The 13,061-nt window shown below is 45.5% G+C and overlaps 1 protein-coding gene across 3 annotated transcripts in view; it reads right to left on the bottom strand.

Moving 5' to 3' along the window:
* Positions 1–8,035: 8,035 nt before the first annotated feature.
* LRRC8D (leucine rich repeat containing 8 VRAC subunit D) overlaps positions 8,036–13,061 on the bottom strand; it is a 53,753-nt gene continuing 48,727 nt past the window's right edge. For all 3 annotated transcript variants that reach the window (XM_082314464.1, XM_082314465.1, XM_082314466.1), the window contains one exon: positions 8,036–12,312. In XM_082314464.1, the coding sequence (XP_082170590.1) occupies positions 9,740–12,310 (2,571 nt within the window). In that variant the 5' untranslated portion in view covers positions 12,311–12,312 and the 3' untranslated portion in view covers positions 8,036–9,739. The remainder of the gene's footprint in view (positions 12,313–13,061) is intronic.

The following is a 13,061-nucleotide window of genomic DNA, read 5'->3' as shown; positions in this document are numbered from 1 at the left end:
TTCCCTGTCTCCTGTACAGGAGCCCAGGCTGTGGCCAGCCTCTGCAGGCTGTACAACCTCAAACCGCTCAGGAACTAGCAAACGACGGGGCATCGTGCACGGGGCAGGAGGGAGAGGGGCCACTGCCAGCGAGGAGCCCCCCGACAGGGCAAAGGCAAGCAGCTGGGGCACGTAGTGCAGTCTGGGCCTGTTTGTGCGACACAACCAAAGAAGTATCTACCAAAGGCTCTAGCTTACACCAAGGAGTAATGCCTCTTCCCTTCAAGCAGATGGTGCCTCTGTGCCCAGACAACACTGCAGGCCGGTCGGGAAAAAGCAAAAGGGGTACGTGCTGTGGAGGATGGACAAGAGCGAGGCAGAGAAGGACAGAGAAATTAGTTTTTCTATCACAGAAAGTTATTCCAAGCAGCCTGTAATAAAGCCGTCACGATGGAGAAATCGAAGCCATGCCCGTGGCTAGCAGCCATGCTGCCATGCTCTGGGGTGGGAGCAGATGCCGTAGTTGTGGTGCATGCTGAGGGGAGGAAGGAGGCTTCCGCAGCACACAGCGGCTGTTTGCTCTCCACCAGGGCATTTTGTAAGAAAGCCTCCCATTCTGACAGCAGCCAAATATGCTACAGATAATAGGAAAATCAGGGCAAAAGCCAGGGCCATGCCACGGCAGAGGTGGTTTCCATATATTCACTAATCCTCCCTGGAGCGCTCTCCCATGAACTTCCTTTGCATCCTTTTGAGAATATGAAAACTCATAGCATCCTCAATATCCTGTAGCAAGGAGTTTCACAGCTGCAAACCTCCAAAACAGCACCACACCAAAATACTTTTGCACTAAACTGAGTGTTAGAGGTTGTTTTTCTATCCCAATATGTGTAATTCATAGCTACTGGTAGGAACAGAGCCAGCCCAGGACCCCACGTCCTCGTAACCCTGCCCAGCCCCGCTGCACATCGCAGCACAGAGAATCCCTCCCGGCTGCCCCGGCCTGCTCCACTCTCATACACCAAGGAGCGGTAGCTCACACGGAGGCCTATTAGTTGCTAAGCACTGGAAGTGCTGTGGCCAGCAGGATAACAAGTGGAGAACCAGCATCTACACACCTTTTTCCAAATCACATAGGGCTGCCGTAGTTTTATAATACGCAGTGCCTAAGTCCAGTCTGCATCTGTCTGTTCATCCTTTAAGCTTCTTGAAACTTAAGTCTTGCACAGAGCTAATCACACTGCCAACATTTTGCTAATAATAGCAGCAGCCCTTCAGGCTTTCAGGAGCACTGATTGCAGCCTAACAAAACTGCAGCGATGCTGGATCTCTGCAGTCTCCTCCAAGCCAGCCCTTTTTCAGTCTGGTGAGGAGAGAGCAGCAGATTGTAAAGCCAAAACGCTCATTTGGGGACCCTCCGAGTCCCACCCAGGCTGTTCACCGGTGTTTCACACCCCACGCCGTCTGCTGCCGAGCTCCTCTGGGGGAGTCAGCAATTAGCAGCCCCATAATGAATGTTAAAAGCATTTAATTAAATGAATATATTCAGAGTTAAACATGTTGCTAAGGCTGATCAATGCAAGTATAAAGATAAACAAAGCCCCACAGGCACAAGAACCTTGTCCGCGTGGGACGGTAACCCGGAATGCAGTCCTCTGAAGATGCACTTACCTTTCACTGTGGGTGCAATTCATCCGTGGGGTAACTCCTGCAGAGACACCCCAGCTGGGAGTGTACATGCTCTGTCAGGGAAGGGGCGGCCAAGCTTAGCTTGACTGCCTGGCGGGGAGGAGAGAGGCAGGTTTCAAACCATGGTGCAGCACTGCTGTCTACATGATCATTTTGCAGTCTTTTAATTACTTCAGAAAAATGATTTAATTAAGGTCTCTTCTCTACAGTTCTAGTTCAAAACTGCAGCCTGTCAGCTTTACTGGTCCTAAACTGAAAGAAGAACGGTCCCTGAGAGAGGATACACTAAGGCTCCTTACACGATGCCTGGGTGGGCTCCTAGAGCTGACCTCTGTCCAGCAGAGATGGCACTGGATCACTGTGGTTTCAGACCACCAGCACCTGGGGAAAACACCTGTGCTCCGTGCGAAGGCTGAAATTTGTGGCGAGAGGGACACGCGCTCAGCCATAAGTAGCTTTGAAGGTTTGAGGAACTTTCCCAAGTACTAAGTGTGTGAATTACTCATCCACACTAGTGCCGGCTCGCAGGGCCAGCACCGCCTCACACCTGTTTAACGCACTCAATTTTAAAGCCAGTTTACATAACTAGATTTTAGTACAAAGACTGCTAGAAACGTATTTCATTCTCTTGGGTCAGATCATGCTGGCATTTTCTTAGGTCTCATATACACGTAAATATCAATACTGACAGCGATCAATATACAACCCAGCTGGCCTTTGCCTTTTGTTAAGCACATTTCCCAATTTTAACAGGTTAAAACTTGAGGTCCTGAGAGGCATCTAGTTTCCAGCTCTGTTGTGCCTTACAGCCCTACAGACCCGGGTACATACCCAGAGTCTCCACTTGCCCAGCATTATACATCCGTAGGGACATCCTTGCAGCTACACTGCAGCTACAGTGTGGGAAGAAGTCCACAACAAAACTCTCATTATGGATAATAAGCCGGAGGGCTTGGAGACCAACCATCGCCTTCAAATATACCCCCTGGAGCTTGGAGAAGCCAAACAGCAAACGAGAGCAGCAGAGTCACCTGCCCCTGAGCAGAGGCACGCTGAGGCCGTGCGACACCCTGCCACTCTCCCCGGCTCCGCCATCAGACCAAAGTTGCCTCGCAAAACTGCCTCCAAATTCCCTTTCTGCAGCGGATGCCGGGAAGTCGGCGTGGCCAGGCTTTCTGCAGGGCCGCCCGCTCGGGAGGGGTAAGCAGGAGGGGTGGGCAACCCAGACGCACAGCACAACACTGCTGCTCCTGGGGAGTCTCCTGGCTGCGTGACCCCACGGTCAGCGGCTTTTACACTGGGAGGCCTCAGCCCAGGTCCCACATCCCATTACAGACACTATTAATTTTACCAAATTCGATAAACTGAGAGGACTGAGGAGAGAGCAACAGGCGTTACAAAACAAACACACCCAAACACCACACAGAGAAAGGCTGAAGGAAGGGGTCTAACCTAGGGCAGAGAAAAAAAATCAGAGGGGTGACAAAGAAGCACTCACTGCAGAGGGGGCTGTGACAATCATCAGGTGCTCTCTGCATCCTTTACGAACAGGGTAAGAAACATGCAACCCCATTTCCAACAAAGATAGGGAAGGCTGTTAGGACACACAACAGCAGGAGCCGTGGGGGCGCCTATGGAAATTGCAACTTAAGGACGTTATGGAAATCCTTTCCTCGGAGGGCTGCAGGGAAAGCATGGTTCCCCCAGGGCTGTGTGAGAGCTGGAGGTGGACAGGACCCCGCCATCACCCACTCTGCAGCACTTCCATGCAGTGGCCCTGGAGTGGGAGGCTGGGAGCTGGGAGGGAGCTGGCAGGGCTCTGCCCCACTCAGGTATCTCCTGCCAGGTGGAAGAGGGAGAATCCCTTCATGAGGGGAAGCTGCAGCTCCAAGATTAGACTCTGGCCCTCGAGAGCACCTGGGGTTTCCCTGCAGAGCACTGCCGAGCATGCAGCCAGGGCAGGGGGGCAGCCGCGCCAGGATAAGCATTAACGGTTCTGCAGGGACGAGCTTATCGGGGATACTTGCACAGGAGCAGGAGGGGAAGGAGAGCACACAAGCAGCAGGGGCACAGGCACCCTAGGGCCCTGAGAGACAGGGGACAGAGGAAAGAAGGAAGAAAAAAAGAAAAGGCAAAGGATCATAGGGTGCCCTGAGGGTTTGGCTTGGCTCTAGGCAGGAGCAGCTGTAACTTACACTCCAGATTTTACACCATCTTTCTAAAATTTCTGAAACTTTAACCTGGGGGTGGGAGCTCTAGGGCTCTACCTCCTCTCAGGACTATTTATTCCTTTTTTTTTTTTCTCTCTTATTCTGCTTTTCCTCTGATTATCATGATCCCCAGCTATCAGACACATCACTTGGCAATAGGTTGCATTCAACAGCGTTCCCTTTATTTTGTAGCCAAGAACACAATCTCATGTGGCATCTCCCATAGATAACACCTCAGGAGGAGCAAGATAAATCTGGCCGCCCCAGCCAAGGGGAGCCTCCATGGGGTGCTGGCAGCAGCCATGGCACCCAGGCCTTCTCCCACCCCTGCTCTGCCAGGGCAGCTCCAGCAACACCCTCTGGGGCAAGCCAGCCTGCCCCAGGCCAGCAACATTGGCTACAGAGACGCTGCAGGATGGTGTTAGGGAAAAGGTCTTAAAATCCACTTTTACAAACCACCTGAAGCAGCAAAACTACCCAGAACTGGTTAGCGGAACAGCAACGTGTTCATGCATTTATTCCTAATGGTCTAGGCAACCCAGTCCCAACTCAAGATTTTGTTGTTTCTGGGCACAACATGTTCATTTTATGGGAACAGACCTGCTCTGTGCTGGAAGACTTCCTGCAAGCAACTGTGGTGTTAATTTAGAAGATGGCATTCTTCCCAAACAGTCATTATTAAACCAATAACCCTACGTTACCTCCAGCATCAAGGGGCAACGTGCTGTTGGAGGCAAGACAGAACAAAGGTCCTGGCTGGAGTAATTGCAAAAGGGCTTAGGGGCTGTTCTCTTCAGGGAAGGGAGAGAGATGCAGCCTGGCCAAACTCCAGCGCATGTGGTTTTAGAGATCCTCACTTGAGTTGCATTGTGTCGATGCACAGCGTTAAAAGAGCTGCCACTTCTGCACCCATGCCTGGCTGAGTTACAGGAACTATTTTCCACATCTCTGCCAGAAACGACATCTCTCATGACTTTTGTCGTGGAAGGGGTGCATGTTTGTAAATCAGCTTGGAAAATCTGCCTCTGAGCTTAATTCTAAAGCCTCATCTTTGCTACAGAAACAACTGTATTCAGTAACACAGCTCTCCCTCCCTTTAGCAGCATGGGGAATGATTTGCTGTCCTGGGAAATTGGTCACAGCAGAAGCCCGCAGGGTTTTGCAACATCGATGTTCGATGCCTTGGGTGTTAAGTGCTGAACACACTGTACAAGCACAAGTGGACAGCCTGAACTGGGAACTCTTCTGCAGGGCTAAAATTGCCAATCATTCGGCAAACCCTGTAAGCTAATCAGTAGTTCGTGCAGCAATTTTATCAATTCACAGTGGGAGGCAAGAGGTTAATGTCAAGGTTAAAAACACCACAGAATTTGTCTCAATTCCTTCAATTCTGGTAACCTTAAGGATCACCTCCCATGTGCCTACAGCAAACTTGCTCGAGAAACATTTTATTTAAATGCCTTCACAAAATGTCTTTCTGAACAAACAGACCACCCAGGCTTTGCTCGGGCAAGGATGTCAACCGCCAGCCTCAGATGAGGCAGAGCAGCCATAAATGGATTGCACCATGGTTGCGGATGGCCTTGCCGTCATTGGAGAATGTAACTTTTTGCACTATATCTGTAACCAAACAGATGCTAGCTGTCCCTCAGAGCTCGTTTCAAAGGAATCCCAAACTTCAGTCCTCCCAAGTTGCTTGGGACGAAACACGTCCACACAGAAATCTGTCTCAGTCTGTACTTCTGAAAGCAAATAGGTTAATAAATTTCTAATCATTTGGTCTGGCCTGAACGAAGCATCAGCAGCTGCTGTCTGGCTGAGGTTCTAGCTGTGTTTCTTCAACAGGGAAGATGATGAAGGAAACAGCTTGCCTAGAGAGGCTGGAATCTCCATCACTGTCTAACCCGTTCCTACGTGTTGCCAAACATCTGGCAGGAATGAGTTAGGGAACCTTATTTCTGCATGAGGCAGGGTGGCACGCTTAGAGACATCTCGAGATATCTTCTAGTCCTGCCTATGGCAGTTTGCTGTCTAAATCAAATTGTTCTGGGATCACACATTAGAAACGCATTGATAGGGCTCTGCCATGCAGCTAATGACGAGACTGCCGGTGCCTCTTGAATCTTTCTACATGACCTCATTTCTACAGGATTTGTGTTTTTCACAATCATTCATGCATTTTACCTCCATTAAAGAATCCCCAGCTTATAGACAGGAAACTTAAATCTTTTTAATGTCCTTTTCCCCAGGCCACATTCAAGGCTTTTGTTCTCGTCTTTAGCACCCTCATGGGTTCACATCCCACAGATCCAACAGAAGCCTCATTTTTCATGTTCACAATGAGCTGCAGAAGAGTTACACTCAGGACTGTCAGGCTCTTGCACAGCTCCCTGTCTTGAGAACCGAGAAGTCTAAAAGCCAAAATCTGCTTCTGCAAGAAATCAGAATGATGGTCAACACCACAGCTGTAGGAGCACCTCATTTGTTTAACTTAACTTTAAGTGAAGGAATCACAGTCTAGTCCATTGCCTTCACATAACCGTACACCACTAATTTCTGTGCACATCCATGGAAACACAATATAAAGAACAGCTATTTCTGTAAGATTTTTATTAAAAATACAGCCCACAAAGCAGATCCCCCATAACCAGACATGACTTACAGCGCTTGGGCTTCCCCCTTTGCTACCAGAGAGGGCAGCTCAGGACTGCAAAGCCATTTATTTAGCAGCAGAGAGCCTTTCACAAGTGTCAGCATCCTCCCTTACACCAAGAGGCCTGACGCCTGCTCAGGACAGCCACAGCTCTGTTTGCATCACAAGAAGCATCTTCCTAAAGGACAATTTATTGGAAAACTAAAGGATCTTCACAGAAATGCATTACAGTGGCAGGAGCAAACAGAGCTGGCAGTTTCCTAGTTCCTCTCATTTGAACGAGCACAGTAATTTTTCTGCCAGGGCCATACGTATATTCTGCAAAACTCCAGTAGCCAAATAAAAACAGTGGTAGGTCATTTAGATGATGTATATGAAAAAAAAAAGAAAAAAAGCCTATCCTGAAGTACTGTATTCTAGTTAGAAACCATACCTACAGGATTTAGTAGGAGCAGCAACTCATACCTCTTCCTTCTTACATTATAGGCACCACAGACAAGTTCAGCGTAAGACCCTTGAAATCAGATTTTACTACGCAAACACACTTTTCCCCATTAAAAAAATAGATTAGAGGAAGATATAAACATCGTATTTATTAAATCAAATAGAAATGCAAAATATATTTCACATGCCTTACATGGGAAAGAGATGAACTTCCAAGACGTTAGAGCACGACTGTGTCCGTTGACACGCAGGAAATAGGAACATTATAAACAGTCACAAAGAGGCGGAAGGACTGGGGTGAGGCGACATGGGGATGACGGGCAGTTCCTACCCACTCTGAGAAAGCTCTCCTAAAAACAAGAATGGAGTTTATGCTGAGCAAGCATCACAAGCCTGCAATTAACTTTAACATATACTTATTTTGGAGGAGGTTGTCTAAAGAAGTACAATTGGCTAATAACTAGTCAAAACAGTGGTCTAAATTACGTATACCATACTCATATGAAGTGGACATGGGTTTATTTTTTGAACATCAGTAGGGACAGCAGGAGAATCAGAAACACCAAAAAAAGCTTTTAAAAGCTGGATCAATCCATGGCCGCATTCTGTGCGACTCCGCTATTAAAATAACAAAAAAAGATGACAAATAAAACTATTTTTCTAAATATTTTAATTAATTTGTCATCCTCCAACTCTTCCTCCCTCCTACACACAATTTCTTGGAAGCTGAAGTGACACTCGACAGCAAATACAACGCATACACCAATAGTATATTCCACAGTTTTTCTAAAGAGTCAATAGTCCAGCAATTTTAAAGTGATCTATGTGCAAAAAATAAACACATGAAAGAGTTTCTTTAAAAAAAAAAAAAAAATCCACTGCAGCCGTAACTTCTACTTAAAAAAAATTCTGAGGATTAGCACTAGATTTCCCAGTGGAGGACAGATCAGTAACTGCAAGTATTCTGCAAACCTGTGACTTGGTGTTGCAGAACTGTCAACATCCCAAGTTTACTACCTGCTGGCAAGTGGAAAACAGACTGTATCCCCAAAAGAAGTGGGAAAACCACTATTCATAAACTGGTCTTCTGATATACATAAACATACGGTGCAGGTATGTATTCAGAGACTGCTACCTACAGCTGAGAACAGTCCTCCCAGCATGACTAACAGTAAATGATTAACAGTAAAATGTGCAAGATTCGTAAGAGCAGTATTTGAAATGTTCCTGACTGCTCAATGCCCCTAGGCCTAAACTATCCCCTCGTTAATAGTGGTGTAAGTCAGGGCAGCTCTGGTGAAGTTACAGTAGAAATCGCTGTGCATGAGGATTTCTGTGCGAGAAGAACAGTCCCTTGAACTACAGACTAGTTCAGTCCTGACCGCACTACAATAGGGAATTGTGTTTAAACCATGAGTAATCATGTAATCATCTCCCAGCATAGTACTTCTTTTCTGCACACATGGAATGTAAATGGCCAAGATTTACAACTGATGATTTTGCAGATTTAATGGATTATATTTCTTTAATGGTTCTGGCAATGCAAACTTAGTTAAAAAAACAACACCAAAAAAACAACCAAAAAAAAAATCCCACGCTCGCTGCTGTCTGCTTTTTCCTTTATTTGATGACTTATCTGGCACACAGTTAGGGTTTTCTAACAGTGCTAAAGTGTTCAAAACCATCAAATTACTTGATCCGGGGTGGGGGAGAAGGGTGGTCCTATGGTTAAAGTCCAGGTGTGGAAGACACACCACAATAGGCGATAAAGCTAAATCACATTTGGGTAAATCGTAATTCTTATGTCTCTGTCATTAGTCTAGTAAATGGAGCAGACACCCCAGTTCCTAAGCAAGGGCTGTGAAACGAAACAATCACCAACTCATAAAATGCCTTGAGTATCCCAGATGAAGACTGGGAAGAGGAGCAAAATATGAGCAGTAAAGTCACTTGGTGTTTAATGGCTTTCCAAGCCACCTTGCCAAACAGTTCAAATACCAAAACTATCCCCAACGTGAAAGCCAAGTGGCAGTATTCTCCCTTTTACCACCCCCTGCTGCGTGGGACAGAGGAGTGTTATGGAAGCTGAGGGGGAGACCAGCTGCGGGAATGCCACCAGTCTTTGCCGGTGTGAAGGAGCAGCACACCGGACTGCAGAAGAAATCTCACCCAACAACATGAGGCCTTGAGGATGAAGAATGAAGGCAAACACACTTGGCCTGATGCAAACCACATACCTTAATGCAGGAAAAATGGTGGTTCTGGTGCAGTTCAGAGCACAGCCAAACTGGTTTCATTTGCTGAGGATGGCTAAACACTAGCAACACACATCAACATGTGTTTCAAGTGCTGTTAGAACCATACCGTATACAACATTTATCCTTGCTTTTTCCCCCCCCATAATGCACTAAAGTAAAACCAGACCTTAAGGAATAACTTGCATAGTAAGAAAAGGTCATCAATTTAATCATTTACTTTAAGCAGGCAAGCAAATTTGTAAACATTCAAAAGCGGCAGCATCCAAGTTACAAACAATTTAAGGAAAAAAGAATTGAGATTATTAAGGTTCTTTATCCTCTCAAAAATTTTGGAAATAATCTTTTAAAACACTGCAAACATTGAACACTCGGTTACACCTCTTCTAATCCTGCTAGTAGTCCTGCCTTCCAAGGAATCCTGCTTTCTAAAACGCATGGTCTCAAAATTGCCATACTTCTTAGCATTTGCCGTTTGGAAGTCAGCTACCGGAGCACTTCACCTCAGCCTAAATCCCGTTAGCAAAGGGAATGCTTGTGTCTTGATTCAACACCTCTTTAACTTCCGAGGGCAAAGCATCAAAGAGGTGATCTTCCACCACGAGCCCGCTTTTCCTGAGAAGCTGACACTGCCCCAGCGTGGCTGGCAGACGGTCCAAGCAGTTGCCTTTCAGTTCCAGATGAGTCAGCTGCAACAGTTGACTAATTTTGTCTGGGATTGAGGTAATAGAGTTTTGTCCCAGATTCAAAGTCCTCAATTTAACACATTTAAACAACTGTTTTGGCAAAATGTCGATTTTGTTTCCTGTGATGTGAAAATGCTGCAGATTTTGAAGCAAACCTATTTCCACCGGAATCAATGCAATTGAGTTGTAGCTTACATCTAAACACCTAAGTTTCTGTAAACTGAACACCGCGGTTGGTAAGGATTCGAGTTTGTTATTGGAGAGATAAAGAGACTCCAAATTCTTTATGTGGGTAATGGAGGAAGGAATGTTGACTATTTTATTGTGCCACAGCTTTAAACAAGTCAATCTTTTTAAGTGCTGGAAACTGATGATTTCTTCAATTGTGCGTATGCTATTTGACTTTAAATCCAGTTCCTGTAAGTTAGAGAGGCTGAAGATGGCGTGGGGAATTCTCTCCAGTTCACAGTTCTGCAGTTCCAACTCCGCAACATTAGTCATTTTCTTAAGGCTATTGAGTACCACAAGCTTAGTGCCGTCATTATGAATGACTAGTTTTGTCAGATGTGGTGCCACATCTGTGATATTGGGGGGAATTTTGGTCAAATTGCTCTTCACATGGAGAATTTTAAGGTGTCTCAACTCTCTGAGAGATTCAAGCCCTATCATTTTATTGTTTTCAGAGTTCAAGTTGCCTATCAAGTACAATTCACGGAGGTTTTTGAGCAAATACACCCACGCAGGAATTTCTGCAACATCTGTGAATTTCACATGAAGGCATCTCAAGTGGTCCCGGAGGAAGCTGAAGGCAGTCTGCTCGACCTTCGCAGGGCAGTGGCACAGATGAAGCTCCTGAAGATTTGTCATCTGGGAAATTTTCGCTGGGATTTTCGCTTCAGGAATCAGCTCCAGTTTCAACACATCCAGATCCGTCAGATCAAACACTGCATCAGGGACCCCCGACAGCATGAAGAGATGCAACTCTTGCTTGTCCTGGGCATTGCGGGAAACATGTTGCCGCAGCTTTTCAAAAGTCCATTCATGGTTTAAACTGATTTCCCGTAGTTTGTTCTCACTTACCTCTGACAAAAAGACACCGAATCGCTTAGAATACAGCTGGTCGTACTGATCTACCATATGCAAGAGAAAGGCAAAATCATTTTTGACATCAGGGATATCACTGAAGCTACTCTCTTCTCTGACCTTTTCAAAGGAGTATTCTTTTAAAGGTATTCGGAACAGCCAGAAAAGCGTGTAGAGGCAGATAAAACCATAGACACAAATGAGAGAAATATAGCTGATAAGCAGCTTCTTCAACATGTAAGCCATGTTGTGTGTACATTCAAACTGTGTGTAGCCAATCAGGTGTTCCACTTTCGGGTTGCAGATGTGTTCAAAACTAATGGTGTTGACAAAGTTCGCAGTATAGCAGAGAATAAATATGAACTTGACAGTCTTGATGACAGTCTGGCCAACATAGAGCTTGTAAATCAGATCACTGTCCTCCACGTGAGCCCGGAACTTACGGACTTTCTCAAACAGCGCTTTGGCTTGTTCTCCATCCTTCTTATCTAAAATAGTGACGCTAGGAACCTCGATCATCGGCTTGTCAGCTGAAAATTTGAAGCCAGACTTTGTTATCATGGGAGTGCTGGCACTTGGGCTTCCTTCATCGCTGCTAGTGGACACATACTTGGGCAGGGACTGGGCACCAGTTAACCTCTGTTTGTTCTCCTCAGAGTCCTCACATGCTGTTTCAGACAATGCTTTTGTAGTCCAAGGGGACTCAAAGCACTTCCCTAATATAGACACAAAATGCTCAATTTTTGAGCAAGTCTTGGGATACTTGAACCAAAAATTGCTACTGACTATTAAAATGATAGTATGGATGAGAACAAGATAGGGAAAATACTTTGAATACCAAGGAAGAGCCAAATGATAGCACATCTGGTTAATAAATACGTATTGCTGAAAATCCAAATTTGTTTTACGGCCTGAAGAATCTTTCTGCTCCTTCTTCAGCTCCTGGCCTGATTCTGTGGGTTGATACTGAGAAGAGGTAGCTCTGCTCAGAGGTACCTCAGGTGTTACAGTAGGGGCACTTCCAAAGGAAACCGTTCTCATTGATGCTGCTTCTCCTTGACCAGTGGTTGTTTCAACAGTGGTAAAATCAGCCTTCCCTGACGTGCTGGGTTGTGCTTTTGAATTTACAGTAGACTGCAAAACTGGCAAGCAGACCACCTGGTCTTTGGTCAGCTGCATGGTTCCAGCAAAAATGGCGACCATTAACATAACAACAGCTAGATAATCCATGAATACATCCCACCATGGTTTCAAGATACGGTAAGTTGGCTGGATGTCATTGAGCGATGCAACTTCTGCAAGGGTAAACATTCCTACAAGAGAACAAAGACAAAATCAGTATTATTGACTGGTGAGCAGGTTATTTTGCCATTTAATAACAATCACACCATGATATACAGATCCTCAGAAGGTTCCAGTTTTCATTATGTTTTGTTGCCTGTCACACATTGTCCATCATTCCACTCCACACTGTTTTCTCAAAGGATATGTACTGAAATGATGCATTACTTTAGCGTCAAAACAGAAGTCTTCTCACTTCAGGCCAGAGGATATTTACATATCTTTGCCACTTCACAGTGCAAGCACCAAGGCCTGCTCTGTGCAGCTGAAATATCTGAAAGGTAAAGTGCTGTAGCTGATACATATTAATAACATGAATAGCAACAACTGATTACCCTGCACAAAATCCGACTCTGTAAAAATGATTGCTTGAGTCTGAACATGTGAAATCCAGCACTAACATTATTTTGTGGTACCTTGCATTTAAACAAAATAGCATTTGTTAAATGCTTTGCACCTTGCTCATGACTTGCATAGCACATTTTAGGTCTCTTGTTACATTACGAGCAAGGTCTCATTTCTTTTCATTTAACACAATAACAATCAATGTCTCCCACTCCTTGCTATCGAGCATCCACACTGCTTACCAGATTGATTGGCTCCTTTCCCTTAAGTACCACTGCACAAGCGGAAGTCTTGCAGTTACTACATGAATATTTGGCACAATTTTTTTAATGTGTTTGGATGTCCTACAGTGAGAAACAGTTATCACCTATTCATT

This window comes from Platalea leucorodia (assembly GCF_965183815.1).
Source record: "Platalea leucorodia genome assembly, chromosome: 5".
Classification (NCBI taxonomy): Eukaryota; Metazoa; Chordata; class Aves; order Pelecaniformes; family Threskiornithidae; genus Platalea; species Platalea leucorodia.
Note: the sequence above shows the minus strand (reverse complement) of the source record. Positions and strands in the feature narration are given on the sequence as shown.